At 35.0% G+C, this 22418-nt stretch overlaps 2 protein-coding genes across 3 annotated transcripts in view; one reads left to right on the top strand and one right to left on the bottom strand.

Moving 5' to 3' along the window:
- The first annotated feature begins 4117 nt into the window (after positions 1-4117).
- LOC121389551 (U6 snRNA-associated Sm-like protein LSm8) lies at positions 4118-9535 on the top strand. Its single transcript, XM_041521223.1, has 4 exons — positions 4118-4260; positions 5551-5591; positions 6121-6248; positions 9107-9535. The coding sequence occupies exons 1-4, from the start codon at positions 4230-4232 to the stop codon at positions 9195-9197; spliced, it is 291 nt and encodes a 96-aa protein (XP_041377157.1). The 5' UTR covers positions 4118-4229; the 3' UTR covers positions 9198-9535.
- Positions 9536-11769: 2234 nt separating this feature from the next.
- Positions 11770-22418, bottom strand: part of LOC121367773 (cyclin-dependent kinase 17-like) — an 89468-nt gene continuing 78819 nt past the window's right edge. For both annotated transcript variants that reach the window (XM_041492136.1, XM_041492135.1), the window contains one exon: positions 11770-20639. In XM_041492136.1, the coding sequence (XP_041348070.1) occupies positions 20608-20639 (32 nt within the window). In that variant the 3' untranslated portion in view covers positions 11770-20607. The remainder of the gene's footprint in view (positions 20640-22418) is intronic.

A 22418-nucleotide genomic window follows, 5' to 3' on the forward strand; every position in this document is an offset into this window, starting at 1 on the left:
AGCCATTTTTAAACAACAATTTTAAAACTACATGTATTTTAAGGATTATTTTACATAGTATTTTAATTTTACCCCAAGAATGTTTTTCATTTAGATGGACTTAAACGCACAAGACCTCACCGGTTAAGTGAGGGGTGGGGGTAGTGATCAGAGTCCGGGGGTAGTGATCAGAGTCCGGGGGTAGTGATCAGAGTCCGGGGGTAGTGATCAGAGTCCGGGGGTAGTGATCAGAGTCCGGGGGTAGTGATCAGAGTCCGGGGGTAGTGATCAGAGTCCGGGGGTAGTGATCAGAGTCCGGGGGTAGTGATCAGAGTCCGGGGGTAGTGATCAGAGTCCGGGGGTAGTGATCAGAGTCCGGGGGTAGTGATCAGAGTCCGGGGGTAGTGATCAGAGTCCGGGGGTAGTGATCAGAGTCCGGGGGTAGTGATCAGAGTCCGGGGGTAGTGATCAGAGTCCGGGGGTAGTGATCAGAGTCCGGGGGTAGTGATCAGAGTCCGGGGGTAGTGATCAGAGTCCGGGGGTATGTTACCCCGGGGAATTGTTAATATCGAATGGCTCTAAGCATGGTTTCTTGACATCTGAATCGCAAAATTAGCCATTTTTAAACAATAATTTATTAACTATTTTAAGGATTATTTTGCGTAGTTTATGGGGTTTTATTTAGATAGTCTTAGACGCAATTTCTTGGCATCTTCATAGCAAAATTATACATTTTCAGACAGTGATCAGTTGCTCTTTTGGAGTTTTATAACTAAAAAATATTATTTAGAAGAATTAAAACCCGTTACTCTTAGATCTCAATCACTAAATAGTGAATTATAACGTTGACCGCCATCACTTAACACAGCATTGGAACGGCTACCGTTGTGTTTTGGCTGAAAGCGTTTTGTTTCTGTGACTTTTGTTTTTTACTTGGAAGGGAAACGTCGTCTGGATGGAGACAGCAGGCACGAGTGCATGCGAGGGGATTCGGGGGTCGAACTCCCCCTGCTGAAACAAATTTTCTGTTTCTTTTCAATACATTTTGTTGGAGAACATGTTTCAACCCGCCCACTCTCAATAAACTTCGCTCACAAGTCTAGACAGCTGTAACTCACCTCATTGAAATACTTATATATTATTGTGTATTACCAAGTGAAGTTATTGAACACCTTGTGTCATCATTTATATATGCAAATGGTAATTTTTCAATAGTGTACTTGATCACTATATTGCACTAGTCGAATTAAACACTCAGAGGCTTTAAATACAATGCTCAACGTACCTTATTGGTTTGGTAAAAACAAACAATACAAACAAACATACATACAATAACAACCAAAACAGAATACACCCTGTTGAATATAATGTTTCTTGGCACTAGGAGCTCAGATTCTAAGTGTCATTTGTTCGTTAAGCATTGCGGTTCTATATTTCGTGCGGTAGTTCTGACGACGGTTTAAAAGGAGGAGAGGAAATTATTTATTTGATGACGCACTACTCAACACAATTTATTATGGTTATACTGACATCGAACATTATGGTTAGAACCCACAAAGATAAGATTGGAAACCGATTGCCGCTATACCTACTACCGAAAAAAACCCCTAGCATTCAGGGGTCTTTTATATACACTTTGATATACCAGTCGTGGGGCACTGGTTGTGATGAAAAAAGATCGTAATCTACACAGTGATGATACAATTATAGATTATGCACTAATAGGTTTGATTTTGTTCCTAGTGTCTTCATAGACATTATAGATTACGTATGTTTGAATGTGATAGTATGTGGGGGAAAAACAAGCCCAAAACAACAGCAAACCTTACGGCCCTATAGCAGAGCTATTATCAAGGCAACAAATAATACGTGACGCACATTGTTAATAACAAATATCTTATATAGCCTATGTTTGCTTATTTTGAGTTTTACATGAAATATTTATACTTCCAGTTTGCGTCAAAAGGAAAATAATAATACATTGGAATATAACTCATTAATATTTTAGTAATTAGGTTTGTTTGTTTGTTCTTTTTTTTTAAATTTAACGACACCACTAGAGGACATTGATTTATTAATCATCGGCACTTGGATATGAAACATTTGGTAACTTTGATATATAGTCTTAGAGAGAAAACCATAGGAAAGGAAAGCACATGCCACGGTCTTTGGTATACCAGTCGTGATATACTGGCTGAAACGAAAAATAGCCCAATGGGCCCACTGACGTGGATCGATCGCAGACCGACCGTGCAACAGGAAAGCGCTCTACGACAGAGCCACGTCCCGACCCTTTAAATTAATTAGCTCTAATAAATTACCACTAATAAAAATGTATGTCTATTAAATTTCAACTCGTAAAGCATAATAAACAAATGTGATGTAAATAAACAGTTTCTTAACAAATTACCATAAAAATGTAAGAATTAAATTTATTTTTAATATGGATGAAAGAAAATGCTACATGCAACAGCCAAGGTCGATATGCAACACACATTTCATATTTCATTCCTGTATCAAAAAGACGATCTCCAATATGCAATTTGATAGTAATTTGGTTTAAACAATATAATATTATAAGCTAATACAGTGGTTTGGGATCGGCCAACGGGCTATATGCCTATATTAAGGACACACACATATTTGATAAATCAAGATGACGGAAACAAAAGAATAAAACTATTTTCACTATAGCTGTCAAGAGGAACAGACAGAAACACAGAAAAGTAAATATGAAGATTAGGAGGAAAGAAGGAAAGAAAAGAGGAAAAAACAGAAGTTTGTTTGTTTTGTTTAACGACACCATTGGAGTACATTGATTAATTAATCATCGGCTACTGGATGTCAAACATTTGGTAATTCTGAGACGTAGTCATCAGAGGAAACCAGCTACATTTTTTCTAATGCAGCAAGGGATTTTTTATATGCACTTTCCCGCAGACAGGAAAACATATACCACGGCCTTTGTCCAGTTGTGGTGTACTGGTTGGAACGAGAAAAAACCCAGTCGGTTGAATGGATCCACCGATGTGTTTCGATCCTGCGAAGCAAGCACCTCAATCGAGTATACCCAACCGACTGAGTCATACTCGTACCTAGAAGCAAACAGATGATGAATAGTTAACTATTCTCGAAACGTTTGCTATTTATAAGGAATTTCTGCACCGATTTAAATATAAAAAAATTATAGTTTCTTGAACATTGAATTAAAACTTAATGATATTTATACTTGAATTTTTAGCATTTTCTCATTGTTCATTATGATGTTACACGCGAGTTCATCTTTTGATAGCATATTGAGGAAGATTTATACAAGTTTAGGAATACAATACCATGAAGGTGACCAGGTGCTTGTGCAAGGGCCGGGTTTGCGATTGAAGCCCCTACCCCTAACTGCGGGCGAGCATGACTCGACTCCCAATAGATACTTCACTACCTCCAGTCTAGACCCTCTGTTTGGGACACAATGCCAGTATTGCTACACTTACAAAGTTGTTTATATTTGTATACATTAATTTGGTCTGGTAATATAATAGTTATGAGTATATTTACATCTTCCTTGTTTCAATAAACTTAGTACATATATGTATATAAGTATTGAAATTCAACACCAACGTCATTTTAGTAGCACAATAAATTCATTTTGTGTTTTCATGTAATATAAATTGTCCAGCTTCCTATTTCAGTAGGTAAAAATGCTTAACTATACAATATTTAAAAAAAAAAAAACTTTAAAAAACCACCCCACAAAATTGCACATGGTTAAAATAGGTTGCAAAACTTAAATTGTCTTTTAATATTCCATAAATTAAACCTTTATTTGCTAATTCTGCAAACGGACTGTATACACTAGCGTAACCAAAAAAAAAAAAAAACGGGGGCGGGAGGGGGCATGGGGCCATACCGCTCCTCACACCTTTTTTTTCATACAGTATTTTATATTAATGCCGAATATGAACACACACACCCCGACAACTTCAACATCAGAAAAACAAGCTGGATTAACCCGTCAGAGCCGCTATTTCAGGCTGAAATAAATATACGGAAATAGAACTATAATTATAATAATATAATATTGTTCGTTCGTGTGATGTTCACTTCCCCGTTTTCAAGTTCAGTTTCTAGTATGATCAAAAAAGGCAATGGCGGCGTTTTCGTTTGTGTGACGAACGTGATTTTATTTGTGCTATTTATCACATTTTCTTCAACTCAGTAATTGACAACATATTTTTAATATACTAATTTTTAAAATGGCTTCAGCACTTGAGAGTTACATAAACAGTATCCTTTTATATGTTAATACCACTTTACAGCGTGCAGGTGCTTTAAAGTTTAGTAACAATGTATGTGTTACCAAGCATGATGTTATGCCGTATATATGTCTTTGTATTAGGGACAGGGGACATGATTATAGTTTGTTTTGTTTAACGACACCACTGGGCTATTGGATGTCAACTTTGTAATTCTGACATAGTCCATTAGAGGAAACCTAGTCCAAATGGATATAGAAAGTGTGATTCCTTCTTAGTTTGTGTTACATTACCCTATATTATATATATAGCTGGTATTCAAAATTTGTAGCACCATGTTTCAACTGTTTCTCAACCAAAATAGTGCAACAAATAAAAAATGTATAACCGACATTACTCGCTAAATCCCGATTGAAGTCCAGTTTTGAGGGGTATCCGGTTTACAGAGGTTTCAGTATTGAGGTAAACCGTTTATTGGTTGGTGTTCTCTACTGATATAGTAACTAATAAAACTGCCAATAAACAGGTACACTTTCAAAATTTCGAATTATTTTAAGTTTATCATCAAGCGATAATTCAACATGGCGGCGTTTTGCTGAACATTCCGACATATCCAAAGTAGATAGTAAAATGAAGCACTGTTGACAGATTTTCCCCCAAACCAAGCCAAACAATTTTACTCTTGGTTACTCTTTATTTTGTTGTTTTTTCTCCTTTTTTTGACATTGCCAGTGATCTGGGGTAATAAAGGTTTAAAAAAACAAGAAAAAAAGAAAGAAAAAAAAAGAACCCATTATTACATTGAAATCTGTTTGTAGGATAATTGTGACATTTGCAGTTTGGACATTTGAAATTCTTTGTAAGTAGATTTAATTTGTGACAGACACCATTCAATTGCCTGTAATTCAGTTTCTAACTCTTTATGTTTAATGAACAGAGTATAAAATTCATGGTACATACTAACATAGGTCTACGTGAAAATTTAAACTTTTTAAGCCAAAATCTCCCTAGCAACAAAATTCTAGCCAACTCAGAGGGGTTGGGGTTAAATCCATTGGGTGATTTTACACAAAATGACCCATTTTCTTCTGTTAGTTCAACACTTGGTCCCTCTTATCAGTTTTTTTTTTTCAATGGTGGGGTGGCACATCTATCTAAAATGGGGCAGTCAGACCACAGCTACATGTAACATTCATTTTTAATTTGTATATATCTGTCTCCGTGTGTGAATTTCAAATAGACTTGTGAATTTTGTTGCCTATGTCTTTAAAATAGTTAATGATGAAAGTAATTGAAAGTGTTTTTCTTAATGGTTCAACAGAAACAGTTTCTGTGGTTACAGCAGATGGTCGTATCATAGTGGTAAGTACTAGTACCTGTACAACATTCTATAGTCCGTCACATCATTCTGTATATAAAAAAAATTGTAAATAATTTCAGTTTGGTTTGACGTAAGAAGAAAAGAAAAAGTGTTTTGGAAATAACCAAAAAACCCAACTGTTTTTGTGTGCAATTTACAAATCAATTGGCTCAGAAATAAATAACTTGTAGTAAATTCCATAGTATGAAAAAAAGGTGTTCCCTGTTGGACAGACTATAGATATATACCAGAGTCTAGTATCCAACAAAATTTTATATTAAACAAATATATGAAGTTAGTATTTTCTTTTTCAGTTTTTAGTTGCCCTTTGTTTTGTTTTTACCTTGGTAACCAAATAACATATGTACATACATCAATTAAATGTTTTACCGTGTACAGGCTTTATCTAGAATTGAAAAAGTAAGAGAAGTGACTTCTCCCTTCAAATGAAAAGGGGTAGAAGTTTGATAAGAATAGGCAAAGAGAACATTTTAGTAAAATTTGTAATGTTTTGTCCTTTGCTGTTTTCAGGGGACGCTCAAGGGCTTTGACCAGACAATCAACCTGATTTTGGATGAGAGTCATGAACGTGTGTTCAGTCTGACTCAGGGCATGGAGCAAGTTGTACTGGGACTGTACATTGTCAGGGGAGATAATGTGTAAGTACAGTAGTCAGGGGAGATAATGTGTAAGTACAGTGGTCAGGGGAGATAATGCGTAAGTACAGTGGTCAGGGGAGATAATGTGTAAGTACAGTAGTCGGGGGAGATGATGTGTATACATGTACAGTATTGTAAACAGTGGATGGAGCAAGTTGTACTGGGTCTGTACATTGTCAGGGGAGATAAATGTGAAAGTACAGTGGTCAGGGGAGATAATGTGTAGGTACAGTGGTCAGGGGAGATAATGTGTAGGTACAGTGGTCAGGGGAGATAATGTGTAAGTACAGTAGTCGGGGGAGATGATGTGTATACATGTACAGTATTGTAAACAGTGGATGGAGCAAGTTGTACTGGGTCTGTACATTGTCAGGGGAGATACTGTGAAAGTACAGTGGTCAGGGGAGATAATGTGTAGGTACAGTGGTCAGGGGAGATAATGTGTAGGTACAGTGGTCATATGAGATAATATGTAGGTACAGTGGTCAGGGGAGATAATGTATAAGTACAGTGGTCAGGGGAGATGATGTGTATACATGTACAGTATTGTAAACAGTGGATGGAGCAAGTTGTACTGGGTCTGTACATTGTCAGGGGAGATAATGTGAAAGTACAGTGGTCAGGGGAGATAATGTGTAAGTACAGTGGTCAGGGGAGATAATGTGTAGGTACAGTGGTCAGGGGAGATAATGTGTAAGTATAGTAGTCAGGGGAGATGATGTGTATACATGTACAGTATTGTAAACAGTGGATGGAGCAAGTTGTACTGGGTCTGTACATTGTCAGGGGAGATAATGTGTAAGTACAGTAGTCAGGGGAGATGATGTGTATACATGTACAGTATTGTAAACAGTGGATGGAGCAAGTTGTACTGGGTCTGTACATTGTCAGGGGAGATAATGTGTAAGTACAGTGGTCAGGGGAGATGATGTGTATTCATGTACAGTATTATAAACAGTGGATGGAGCATGTTGTACTGGGACTGTACATTGTCAGGGGAGATAATGTGTAAGTACATTGTCAGGGGAGATGATGTGTATTCATGTACAGTATTATAATTGATATAAACAGTGGATGGAGCTGGTTGTACTGGCTTTGTATATCAAGGACCACGCTGTAGCTTAGGGTTAGAGCTCTTGTCTGAGGTGCGATAGGTAATAGGATATATTTTTCTCTATAGACATTTTTCTTTCTTTTCCATCTCAACCAATGTCCCATGACTGTTACATCAAGGCCATGATACATGTATGTACTGTGTTATCTATGGTAAACTGCATATAGATGATCTCTTGTTGCCTTATACAGTAAAACCCCACCTAACGACCACCTCGGTTCTAAGACCACCCCACTATAAAGACCATTATTTTAAAGACCGGAATATTTCGTTATTATTTTATGGTAAAACCACCCCAGTATTAAGACCACCCTGCTATTACGGATTACGACCTGTAAAGTCAGCCCAATGGTAGTTTTTAGTGTATTTGTACACCACAAATGCGACCATAGTATTTATATGTCACATCACATAAGCGACAAACAATAAATAACATGATAAAATTTTACCTAGTTGTACACGCTATGGTGTTAAAGTTAAGGGCAGGTATATGTGTTGCTCTAACTAGCAATTAAATAATCTAATATTTATTTAGTTTGAAAGACAAAGGTATTACTTTCGAATTAGCAAGTCATAGTTAATTTCTGGAAGGTACTGCGCACAGTCATTTTGCACACAATAATGTTGAAAAGTAACAGTTACACAGAGTAACATGGTTTTTTTTTATGAAAGCAAATGACATACTAGTATCATCCTAGTCCTTTATTGTTCACAGAAACTGACAACAAATGCAGTGATTGGCTGCAGTCAAGTGAGATGGAAGGAATGTTTTATTTAATGACGCACTCAACACATTTTAATTACAGTTATATGGTGTCGGACATATGGTTAAGGACCACACAGATATTGAGACAGGAAACCCACTGTCACCACTTCATGGGCTACTCTTTTCGATTAGCAGCAAGGGATGTTTGATATGAACCATCCCACAGACAGGATAACACATACCATGGCCTTTGATATACCAATTGTGGTGCACTGGCTGGAGCAAGAAATAGCCCAATGAGCCCACTGATGGGGATCAATCCCAAACCGACCGCGCATCAAGCAAAACGCTTTACGACTGGACTACGTGCCGCCCCTAAAGTGAGACGGAATTCACGTTTTTATTACCTTTGGGAAAGTCAACATCCTAAAACATCGGGAAGGTGTCATTTGTCTACACAGTTGTTAATTCCTATTGTGTAATAATTAAGAAAAAGACCAGGGTTCACGCTTACAAATAACTGAAGCACTTGACACTTGATTATTCTTGCATTTCAACCGAAAAGGAGGTGGAACGTAAAATTCACAATCAATATTTACCAAACGATCATCATTTTGAATGTTGGTAATTCGGTTTTAGGACCACCCCATTATTAAGACCATTTTTAATAACTCCCACCGATGGTCACAATAGTGGTGTTTCACTGTAGTAGCAAATGTGGTGGCAGCAGGTTTGTCTTGTGTTCCTTTTGACCATGTGTTAAAATAACTATGCAAAACATTAAATAGCTATAGTTTAAAAAAGTGTTGAGGTATGGTTGCTAAACAAATATTGCCTTTGCTGTACATCATCAGGGAAGGTAACATGTAAGCACAGATGTCAGGGGAGATAATGTGGATGTTTAGCATTATAAACAGGGATGTTAGTACAGCTTTATTAACGGATGTAAATATAGCAATATAAACTGGGATGTAAGAATAATACTATAAATAGGGCATGGAGCAATTTGTACTGAAATTAATTATTTTTCTGTTTCAGGGCAATTATTGGTGAAATCGACGATGATACAGATTCTTCCATGGATTTTAATAACATCAAAGCAGAACCACTGAACTCAGTAGTTCACTGAGACACCACTCACAGACTTACATCTTTGGTTGAAAGGCAAAAAACTTGGTGCAGCTGGTTCTTTTGGAAGGGATTGGGTTAAATTTGCATATATACAATGTTTTCTATGTCCTTATTATTAGGGTTTTTTATACGCCCATCTATGGGTCGTATTATGGTATGGTATTGTACGTCCGTCCATCCATCTGTTCGTATGTCCGTTCATAATTCCACCTGTTAACTTTTTCTTGTCCGGACCATATTTTGCATACAGGACCATCAAACATCACGTGTAGGAACAACTTGGGATGGCGTTTGTCGCATGCTGTTGCTAGGTCACTGTGACCTACTTTTCATGGTCTACTGCACATAACAGTAAATCCTTGTCCGGACCATATCTTGCATACAGGACCCTGAAACCTCACATGTAGGAACAACTTGGGATGGTGGTGTGTCGTGTACTATTATTAGGTCACAGTGACCTACTTTTCATGGTCTACTGCACATAACAGTAAATCCTTGTCCGGACCATAGCTTGTATACAGATGCATACAGGACCATCAAACCACTTGGGATGGTTGGTCCAAAACAAACTGTTCATCCATCCCATTGCAAAAATTTCACATAATTAGAATTATTCATATCCATAACATTCATTAATATAGATATGGTTTTCCATCAAACTCCTGATGGGCGATCATGTACCTCACCGGTACCCTTGTTTTTAAAAACCATGGATGGTAAATTAATGCAGAAACTATTCAAAATCATAACTCACCTATTTATTAGCAAGAAAACTTGGTGCAAGTTTCACAGAGATGAAAATCTGAAAACTACTCGTCTAGGTTCTTTGATGAAAAAACATCACAGCAGCCTTCTACTGTTCATGTTTTATGGATTTTTGACCAATATCATTTTCATCCTTAGTGTTGTGTACAAATCTTGAACAGACTTATGTACAGTGTTTCAGATGGTTTTTATGTTTTATATGGAGTTGAGTACGGTAACTTGTATTGAAAACTCCCAGACACAAGACATTATTACTTACAGTGTCTCCAAGTGGTGGTATCGATTATGACCGTATTAGTATTGAATGTTATTGTTTGTGGAGACTACTGTCAAATACTAAAATATAAATCATGAGGAGAACAAGTTGAAATTGGATGTACATGTATTATTCATTGTGAAACTACATGTAGGTAAAACTTCACAGTAATTATCTTTTTATTAAATTTCTTTGTTTTAGGATTGAATGATGTATTATGGAATATTACACATCAATAATATCAGTGACCACCAGTAATATACAAATGGATGTGGACAGCTAATAGCTTCTCTGGATTAAAAATAAATATTGTGTACATTTTAAAATAATCATGCATTTGTAAATAAGCCATGTTTTTAGAAATAAAATAGTTTCACATGTGAACCTGGGTTTTTTTTTTGGGGGGGGGGGGGGTTTAATGTCACTGCCCCCTTTCCTTTCTGTCCTTTGAATTCCATCTCATTGCTTCCCAATCTGGCAACTCTTATCTTTCATCTTCTTTCACTGTCCACCTTCACATCCCAGTCTCTCCAACCACGACAGGTTCTTGTCTCTTGTGGCCATCTGTGCCACACACCTGTCATTCCCCATCAGCTTTTAGCTGTGGGCTGTCTGACCACTTCGGGGAGTGTTCAGTAGTTACTTCTGTCATTGTTAAGAGGCACTTGTAACCAACTATGCACCCCTACTACCGAACCTGGTTTGTTTTAGACTAGACTGAAGGCAAAGATAAAAACTTAACATTCAACCCCTTACTCAGTCTATTGGCATACAATTTAAATGGTGGGCGGAACATAGTCCAGTGGTAAAGCACTCTCCGGATGTATGGTCAGTTTGGATCGATCCCCATCGGTGGGCCCCTTGGGTTATTTCTCATTCTAGCCATTGCACCACGACTGGTATATTGAAGGCCGTGGTATGTGCTATCCTGTCTGGGATGGTGCATATAAAAGATCCCTTGCTACTAATGGGGAAAAAGTTAGCAGGTTTCCTCTCTAAAGTCTGTCAAAATTACCAAATGTTTGACATTCAGTAGTTTTGTTTTGTTTAACGACATTACTAGAGCACATTGATTTATTAATCATTGGCTGTTGAATGTCAAACATTTGGTAATTCTGACACGCATGTCATCAGAGGATACCCACTACATTTTCCCCATTAGCAGCAAGGAATCGTTTATATGCACTTTCCCACAGACAGGAAACCACATACCATGGTCATTGACCAGTTGTGGTGCACTGGTTGGAATGAGTGAAAACAAATTAGTTGAATGGATCCTCTGAGGTGGTTCAAGCCTGCGTGCTCAACCAGAGCTAAATCCTACCCCATGAAAGCCAATAGCTGATGATTAATAACGCACTGTGCTCTAGTGGTGGTGTTAAACAATTAATTTTTTTCCCGTTAGGATGAAAAAAAAGCCCCCCAAGGGTTATTGATCCTTTGAATCGCTGTACCCCAGGTGAATGCTTTCCACAGAGTTACATCCAACCCTTCTTCACTTATGAGCTAAGACAAAACTAACGAAAGAAAGAAAAGCACAACACTTCAGTCCATGTAAACATTTATTTATATCTTCAGTTTCACTGACAATTCCACCCACCTAGCACCTATTGATGTCTGACAATACATGTATTGTGATGAAACAAGTTGTGGGAATATACAGAACACAGACATGGAAAAACATTCAACTTTTCTTATCAGGTGATCTTCAGTAGAATTCTTTCTTTGTTCTTGACAGAATCTTAAGTGAATTCTTCGCAAGATCAAACTTTGTGCTTGCAAAATCTTGGAAGAATTTATTACATTTCAAGGTAATAGTATAGGTTAATTAACAAAAATATTTTGACATTAATTGGTCCAATTGTCAATATATATTTTTAAAATGAACCTATACATTAATCTTGATAGCAGACTTTCAGTCCAAGAAACAAATACAGTCTGGTTAGTGGAGGGGTGGGAGAGGGAGAATTTTAATGTAACAAAACTAACAAATGTTTTTTAAAAAAGCAAGAAAAAAAAGTACCAGTATATAAATAATGTGTGGCTTGTTCACATTGAAGATGTGTCCAAGCTTAAAAGTTCATCCAGTCTTAACAATTTTTCATCTAATTAAAATAAAGAGAGGAACAAACTTTCATTAAACATGCACTATGCAGCAGCAATTAACTATTACCTAAGCACATAAGGTGGAAAACTGTTAATCGAGATTAAATGAAAAGGCATTCAAACAAGATATTACTAAATACACTTGTCATGTTAATATTTATTATACATCTGTATATCTGTTCAAATTAAATTGCTTCATTTATACCATGTGACCAGGGCCATAGCTAGGATTTTTTGTTGGGGGGGGGGGGGCAACTGAGTAGTTAATCTAAAACTCCTTTTCTTTAACTTTTTATGCTTTCCGAATTTTTTCGGGGGGGGGGGGGTAACTGCCCCCCTGCTAGCTACGGCCCTGGTGACTGAACAATAATTACCAGTTATGTACACTAAAAGACACACTAGATGCATAAGCCATATTGTTTGTGCATGTACAAATCAAAATTTACTACTGTGAAATTAATAATTTACTTGTGAGAAGTGTAATAAAAAGGTTACTGTACAATGTTGTTTACAGTATGAATTTTCACAACATGAACTCGTACAATAAAATTATATTTTGCAAACAACATTGTAAAATATAATAACCTTATAATACCATATTATCAAGGTTTGTTATCAAGTAAATTGGCATTGGCTGCGTTTAAGAAAAACAGACTTCGTAAATTTAGCACTGAATTTTTGTTAAATATGTCTTTAATATATTCAAGAGTTGAGCATTTAAAACATCATTCATTACATATTAAGTAACAAGTACTGGCATTACACAATTAATAGCGCTAATATCTCTACTCCCGATTTTGGTGAAATAAACTGATTCAAATATTATACCATGCATCTCTCCAACTGGATTTATTAAATTTTGATATGTATGGGGGGCTGAACAAATACATAGATTGGCCCTTTATCAGAAACAGCTGGACATAAACAGAAAGCAAAGGTTTTATTTGTGTGTCTATCATTGTACACAAATCACTGTAGGCTATTTTCATTCAGCAGAGACCACTGTCTGCAACAGAAAGCATTAAAAGACTAGGTTAACAAATTACATATGTACATAATTGTGAATGCATAAGAAAAAATGACTGTTTGTCCTATACAAGTTTATAACAATTAAAATTTACATTTTTTTTTAATTACATACTGAAATTTACATTTTAAAAAACCTTTTTAAAAGGATGCACTATTGAGAAAAATAAATTAGTTTTTAACAAAAAAATAAATTGGAGCTCTATGAATTGTATATCTGAGCAACAATCTGGTAACATAATACAGTACATAACAACTCCAGCACATTCCCCAGTTTCCCCAACCCCTCCAGTGTACAGTGCACAATTTTAATATAAGAAAATGCTGGAAAGATGTTTTATAACGAATAACATGTTCATCATTTGATTACCATGAAATATACTGTGGTTTAAAACAAATATGTGAATAGCAATGTAAAGAAACCAATCATACTATCATAGTAACAGTCATTTGTTGTCTTGGATCATGCATAGATACTAGGGCACTGGACACGAGAGAAAACAATCGATGTGTTACAACATGAGATTACCAGATATATATACATGTACCAACAAAGAAATAAATAATTAAAAAATTAATAATAATAATAATAATGTATGTTAGCTTATTTTCAGTCTCAAAAAACACCACCCACATCCGTAACCCACCCCCCCCCCCCCCCCCCAAAAACCCCTCAAACAAACCTAGATTAATAAAACAAGAAATCAAATTCGACAACAGACTGGCAAGTGCTTCATGTAAGACCACATGACATTTCAAAGCAATATTCTGAAACAAATGGTCCATTACAGTCTCATGGAGCTGGTTAATCAAGTGATAAAGAAATTTACTGAATTTCAAAGAAAAATTAACTACGATGAATGTAAAACAAAACCAAAAATAATTCATTAAGAGGGATTTTTAGTTTATATCTATCTATCCATACAGATTTTCATAATGTTTAAATGATTCAGTTGTCGATTACCAGAGTAGCAGCTGCTGATTTGAATGCTCGAGTTATGTACCTTTTTTGTTTTCGATGAAAATTTTAATTACTATAACACCAATTTAACAAAAAAAAATGGATTTGCCAAAATTTATAATTTAAACAATTTTTTAAAACTAATGTGTATATTAATAGCAAAAAAACGAGGTTAGCAGTTTAATACTTTTGAATATATGTATTGATAGAAATTAACTCAAGATCATTATTATTTAGGTTTATTTTAATGTTCACATCAGTTAAAAAAAAAAAAAAAATTCTAAACAAATAGTCCACATGTTCAACAAATCAATTTATTAATCCTTTGCTTAAATTGTGTTTGTTATATTTTTGTTTTACACTTGACAAATTTAAATTTAATTTACTGGTACAAGCTCTTAAAATATACTGACAAATAATTATTTATTTATTTTATTTCAGTTTTACTTAAAAGAAGGTCACAAAGTTTTAAAACATGTTGAGCTATCTGTGTAAGTTTTGTTGAAATCTGGTTATAAATTCACAATCTTGTTACACATCTGCAGAAACATATTGTACAAATATTGAAGTGGGACAAATAAAAATTTGGGATGATGTATAAATAGTGCCCATAAGTAAAAAAAAAAACCAGCCTAATAATTGCTCAGTACAGCTTATACAGTTTAATTTTTAACATAAATGACCATCTATATAAGATTTAGAATATTTGAATTGTGTGGTACAAACAAAAACATTTTCAATAGCCATTTCAGAAATGATCATAAAAGTGTGAGCAATCAACCAATGATGGATTAATAACTGACTTACTATAGTTCTGGGGAACTCAAATCTATTCTGAGGCGTCATTTTTTTTCTTTTCTATATATAAACTATTAAATAATAAAGAACTCACAGATAAATTGGGATTTACTTTAGTTTAATTTTTTTCCAGCTTTTGTTGAACACATAATTTAAAGTTTTATATTTATTACAAAGTATCATTGCCTCACATAAATATGTATTACTAATAAAATGTGCATAAGTTGTGTATGAACTAAATATTTCATTATCAGCCTTAGAATAAAGAATAAATGAACTGAATACATGTACAACAGTTAATTTATACATGTTGAACCAAGAACCACAGTTACAGAAGGGAGGTAAGTTTATCTTAGACAGCATTTCCTTGGTTTCTCTCCAATTCAACCAATCGGATATCAGCATTTTGATTGTCTTACTCGTGAAGAAACACCAAAAAGTCGTCTTTAATAACAAGTCAAGTGATCGAAATTACTTCGACACAACTGGCCATACATCATCGCCAAGAGCTGTATGAATGATGTCTGAACAACTGGCGTGAACATGCAAGGACGCTTGCCCAACCCATATCAAGTAATCAACCTATGAAATGCCATCTAAATTGTTTAAAAGGCTCAAGATGTTTCTTCAGAAATAAGAAACATCTTAATCAAGTTAATGCCTTCTAACCTATACATGGATCTCTTACTCGATAACTTCGTCAAGAGAACAATGCTTGTTGAATTTTATTAATCAGAAGTTGAACACCATTAGTTCCCACCAATAAAACTGCAATGGCTGCAATGCCTGAACAAAAACTGGCATGTGTTGTTCAAGATCCTTTATGACTTGGGCCTCTGGTAATTGTGAGAACGATCATGTAAATCTAATTTTGTAGAACACGTTTTTTATTCACATTAAATTTACATCATTTACATGGATGCAATGGGTTACATATTTCAAAAAAAAAAAATTAACAGCCTGTGGCTAATCAAAGAGTAACTTGTGGAAGTAGCAGGGTTTTTCTTTTCATTTTCTTTTACTTCATTTTATTTTTTTCTTAATTATCTGGATCGAATGTCTTGATATATATTTTCCGACGCCATATAACCGTATATAAAATGCATTGAATGCGTTGTTAAATAAACCATTTCCTTCCTTTCCTAATTGATATAAATCTGAAACAATAACAGCGAACTGATTAAAAAAATGTGCTGGGATGTCATTAAAGAGATTTCTTTCCTTTTACCCCACCATCCAACTAGTCAAAAAATTGAGCAAACCTATTATACACACTAAATGAATTGCTTCCCACAACCCATTTGATCATTTCTGAAACTTCCAGGCTGGTTAATCCAATACACTGACTGTATGGTCCCATCTAAAAGGTCCCTAAAAGTAACACTTAACCCTTTTCAGACACAGTAACCGTTGTAACATACATGTTGGATGGATACAAGTGAAGACTTGTGCACAATTTAAAAAATCTTCACATACCTTTCTACTTCCGCTGATAATACGAAACAACAGCTTTCTTTTTTCATTTGTGAAGGTATCAAAATTAAATTAATAAATATTTGCTTTGAAAGAGTAACATGTTTAAAAACACAAAAACAAATCTTCAATAAAACATGAAACATTACTGAAATCAGTTTATTTAATGATGATCTGCAAGTGTTTGACCATGTGAAATAAATATTATGAAGGTATCAAATAACAATATTGGATGAAACAACTAAAATCAAAAATGAAAAATGTATAATTTTCAATAATCTGTACATTCATCATTTTCTAAACTTGAGAATATGTAAGGTAAAATTAAATAACTCAACACCAGATATAAGTTATTGTGTAAATATATTTCTAAAAATTTACATCATTCAATCATGTTTTATATCGTCCAATTAAAAAAAAAAAAAAAATCATAGAAATGCTTGTCATGGATAAAATAACAAAAGAAAACAATTTCCTGAATAAATGCCTCATTCATGGTACTTCAGTGAAAATGTTTTGTCCAGTTCATGCTGTTGTTTTTATTTTGTGTATGAATGAGAATAAGGTGTATAATCTTAAATCACATGTTTGATTCTGCACTATCAACCCACAGATTATAATGCAGCGTAAGTAGGATTCTGCTTTAGAGGCACAAGTACATGTACTTTATCATACACTCTGTTCTACCAAATCAAGAACATGTTTGGTGTTGTGACAGTTAAAAACAAGTCATTCATCCCCACAAAGTATAAAATTCCTGAGATTCTGCTAAGCAAGATCAATTTTTTTGCATTCTGTCACTGTGGGACATAATCTTCAATTTTTCTCATTATGGGACAGAATCTGTTACTGCAAAACGAAACATTGCATTTTTCCATTATAAGACACATTTTATTAATGCAATACAAAACTTACTTTTGGCATTACAGGTCAAATTTTATGATCCTAAAACAGCAAAACAAAGTTTCTTACTTTGCTATTACAGGACTAATTCTAAGATCCGAAGATTGTAGGTGAACGACTATAAGACTCCATTACTTACAGTCATTTAGGACAGAAAAAGTCCATCCGAGGTGGAGGAAATTTCGAAAGACATAGATGGCTAAAAAAGTAACTTTTTTACTTGACCATTTTATTATAAATAAACTGCACTATCATATTTATTGTGCGTAAATAAAATTTAACACTACAAATTAACAAGTTAGCTTTTGTAATGGAGAGTTTAAAAAAAAATATCTGATCACCAACTTGCATTAATATGACATACATTACAATCGGCATAATACTCTCCATGTTAAATGCAATGATGTCATACATATACCATATGAAAGATAGAAACATCTTTATAGCTTGCTTTCATGGGTTAGCTCTATCCTATATACATGTACCTAGGAATGAGATAAAAAAAAAATTGTGAATTACACTTGCACTAGATCAAGTCATATTGTTTGTTAATGCAAAGAAGTCTTTAACTCTGTAACTGCAGAAAACATTCCAGGATTTTATTAATTTTTGGCTTCTGCCAGTGCTAGGCAAATTATTGAGTTCTAGCACTGTTGAGCAAATTGCTCTAATCTGACAAAACAGCAACAGCAATAAAAGAACAAATTACAGCTGTATGAATAACTGAACATCTGTTTTTTACTCTGGAAAAGAATAATGACGCAATACAAATATTAACAGCATGACTAGTAAATGCCAAAAACAAAACCCACCTAATTTCTTGGAACTGGCTACATAGTTTTTTTGCAATAAATATATGGTAATAACTTGGGGGGGGGGGGATGTGTGTTTCCAATGGTTACGGATCTATGTAACACTCCAGTCTATTGGCTAGCAAAGGCTATAAAGCACACAGGCATTTTGCTACACGTAACACATTAGAAAAGCCCACGACTCGGTTATTATCACATAGCACACATTAGCTCAGGCACACTAGGCTATCTATCTACAACACACAACACCATACAACAAATTATCTTTACTCAAAACAAAGCCAAAAATGCTAGACAGGATAACCGGCTTTACAAACCAATTAAGACTTTTAAAAAAATATTTATTATTTATTTCTCTGAAGAGACCAGACATGAATTTTAAATCATTTTATAGGATTATTGCTTTTGATGTATAAAATAATTTCCACTAAGTAGACTGAATTTGATCTGAAATGCTGAAAAAAAACTTTGTTTAACTATAGTATAGTTTCAGATTTTTAAAGCTTATTTCATCTTTTATTTTTAAATAGATATCACGATCTAATAGACAATAACTCTCCACACACTAACATTGTATTTTAAATTCTAAATTCTCAGTCACTTTTTAATGCTGTCTAATATTAGTACTGAAAGTATCACCATAGATTCTGGATAGAACAGCTACCAAAAATGCCCACCTACACAACCTACTAATGCCCCTACTATATTAGAATGAAAATCATGTGTTTTATGTATTTGACGATCACAGAATACCCTGTTATTGTGACTACATGGTTGTATGAATACATCACAATGAATAGGGCGTGGAAAAAATAATAAAATAATAATCATTTGTATACAATCTTCAACAAGAGCTGTTTACACATTTTAATTAAAATTAATTATCACTCATCTTCATGCATGTTGCTTATCTGAATAGAAATCTAATTTTATATTCCACCACTTTCATGACAAATCTTGATGTCCTGTAGTTTCTCGTAACTTCCCATGTGACAGCACCACCTTTGACAGCCAATCAAAACACTTACAAATAGCCATGTATTTATAGTCTAATCAGTCATAACAGGCACCTTGTATAACAACCAATTAAACATAAAGGGCACTTTAGAATAGTTCTTTCTGTATACAGCTGCATATCTTTTACTTTTACATAAAGGCTACCTTCCTTTTCAAGATCACGTTTTTGTAGGTAAATTGAATAAAACTAAAAGACATGAGAGCTGATCAGAGCCAGTGGAAGAGTGGAAAGTAATATTAGATTTCGGTCATACTAGCTTGTTCTAGGTTACATAGTCCTTAATAATTCATTTCTGCCAGCAGAAGTTTGGTCAAGTCACAGAGTTGTCTCCCTTTATCAGTCATATTGTTGTTTTTCAATATATCACAATGTATTTTTCATGTGTTTTTTTTTTATAAAAATAAATTACAAAGGAATCACTTTAAATAAATACACTATCATACATATTAAGTATAGTAACTGAACATCAGAAGTTAGTTGTTCACATGACTTGTTATCATATAGAATATTTCTGAACTGTTGTGGTTGAGTTAAAAAAAAAAAATCAAAACACAAAAATTAGAGTTGTTCCCCTTGGCAACTAGAAAATGCAATGTAAGCTGATGATGCTAGAGAAGTCAGAGTCTGTTTCTGCCCGCTAACATCAGCCAAGAGAGACTGGTGTGGTCCTTGTATAGTTACTGCCTTCCATTTCCATTATCTAATTAATGGCCAACTACCGGTAATCTGGTCCTTGTGTATTCAGTGCAGTCCACTTCTATCTCCTAATGGCACTAAGTTTGTCTTGTACAGTCATTGCAGTCCATTTCCATCTCTTCAATGCACTAAGCTTGTTTTGTACAGTCATTGCAGTCCATTTCCATCTGCTCATAGCACTAAGCTTGTCTCCAGTAGTCTCGGCAGTTCAGTTCCATTAGCTAATAGGAAAATAAGCTCATCATTTCCATTAGCTCATGGCCAACTAAGTCGGTCTGGTATTTGAAGACTTGGGAGAAAATGTTCACCAATGACATCATATCATCCACACTACGGAGAGTCCTACGTGAGTGTATGCGAGTGTGGGTGTGACACAACCATTCAGTTCTGCAGTCCCGTGTATACAAGTCGGTGTGCGCGTGGACAACCACCCAGATCTACAGTGTGTGCACATGGGTCACCGGTAAAAGTGACACAATACTGCGAGGTGGCCCCCCACTTCTCACCGGTATACAGCTTGGTCAGCCCTCTGTACAGGCAGTAGCAGCATCTAAATATAGTGTTCCTGTTGGACCCCCTTAAGATCCACTCTCGTCAAAACAACATACTCTGTCTCCTGAGCTTTCCTGAAAGAAAGAAAAACACAAATTAGATGCATTAATGCTATAACTAGAGCTGCAATGACTCACTCGGGTATTAAGTGAGCGAATACAAGCTACCTGTGATATGTATTCAGTACCTAAAGAACCAAGTTTTTAATTTTAATTTTTCTAAAATTATTATTACCACAATCATACTAATTTCATTTGTTAAGACATAATTGATAATTCGGGTTATTTATTAAATCATTTTAGAAAACTTATGTACACTCTATAAGAATAACACCAGGTGATAATGTTTTTGAAATGTCTGACTGATTCGGACTCTGGAATATTTTACTGCCAATACAACAAAAGAAAACACTTGCCGGCTACTGTAATTGGTCATTTTATGAAATAAAATAAAATATTATGCAATAACACACCAGAATAAAGAATGCTTAAATTATCAAAAATGTTAATTTATGCTCCACTCCAAAAAGTACATGGCAAAGGACATGCAAGGCCATATTCTCGAAAATATGTAATTCTGTAAAGGTTGTTTTATATCAAACGTAAACAAGATAAATGCAATAATACTGGGTTTTAGTCATTTAATAATCCAGCCACGATGATCCCGTTTTTAAGGCAAATGATATTTCTACTATTAGAGTTGAAGACAAGCACTGTTACTTGAGTTGATGCTAAACATATAAGAGTTTGGTAAATTATAAGTAATGAAGAAGGTATTCACAGATTACAATTACTTTAGCAATGTAGTCAATTATCACTGCAATTACACGGCATTCTCAAACATTGTAAGCAATTACAATTACATGAAAACATACAACTGATTACAATTACCGATTACAATTATTCCATCTCTGAATTGCATGTGTGTGTGTATGTGTGTGTGTACGCATATATACAAATATTAAACTGTTATACTAGTAATACAACTTAGAATGTTAATAATCAACTGTTTATAATCAACACTAGTCATATTAAAAAAGTATAATTATATTCATTCAATTCCATATTTAGATTGCCTTTCAACCTAGCCCCTCCAGTTTCAAAGTTGGGGGCCAGTGTCTCCCCCCTCCACCCCACTTCCGACTCCTATGTTTTATCCACATAATATACTAAAAACAAATGTTACTGATATAAATGGACTTTTGTAATCAAATATGAAGCCAGCATATTTAACAAGAAGCTCAAATCAACAAGCAGGCCCTCCAGTAGGAACTGGGGGGAGGGGGAGGGGAGGCAGAGGGCATGTGCTCCTCCACTTAAGGATGCAAATGAACAATATTTGTTCAACTCTATCTAAGTAAAGATAAAAATGTGGCTTGTGCCAACCCACACTAGACTGTGGCCCCCTCACTTAGAGATTGTACACACCCTCCCACCCCTCCCCATTCCAGGTATTGTTCCTATGGGCCTGACAACAGCAATGACATGGCTGAATAAAATAGATGCAAACCACGAAATTGGCGCGGTTAGTTTTTATAAAAACCACACATAAAGAATGCTATTTGAAAAAGTACCAGCTCTCAAATTCCTATTTGGAAAAAAAAGAGAAAAGGAATGAAAAACAACACCCTCCACAAACATCCATCCAGTCCCATATTTCTGTAGTTTGCTGATTTAGTCATAGGTATTGGAAGTGGCGAGTGGTGGTTGTAGGGGCCACTGGCATCCAACTCCGAAGATAATGCATTGTAAACCTTCACCCCCACCCCCCATTGACAATCAAAACAATATATATATATATATATATATATATATATATATATATATATATATATATATATATATATATGCCTC

The sequence above is a fragment of the Gigantopelta aegis genome, chromosome 3 (genome assembly GCF_016097555.1).
Source record: "Gigantopelta aegis isolate Gae_Host chromosome 3, Gae_host_genome, whole genome shotgun sequence".
NCBI lineage: Eukaryota > Metazoa > Mollusca > Gastropoda > Neomphalida > Peltospiridae > Gigantopelta > Gigantopelta aegis.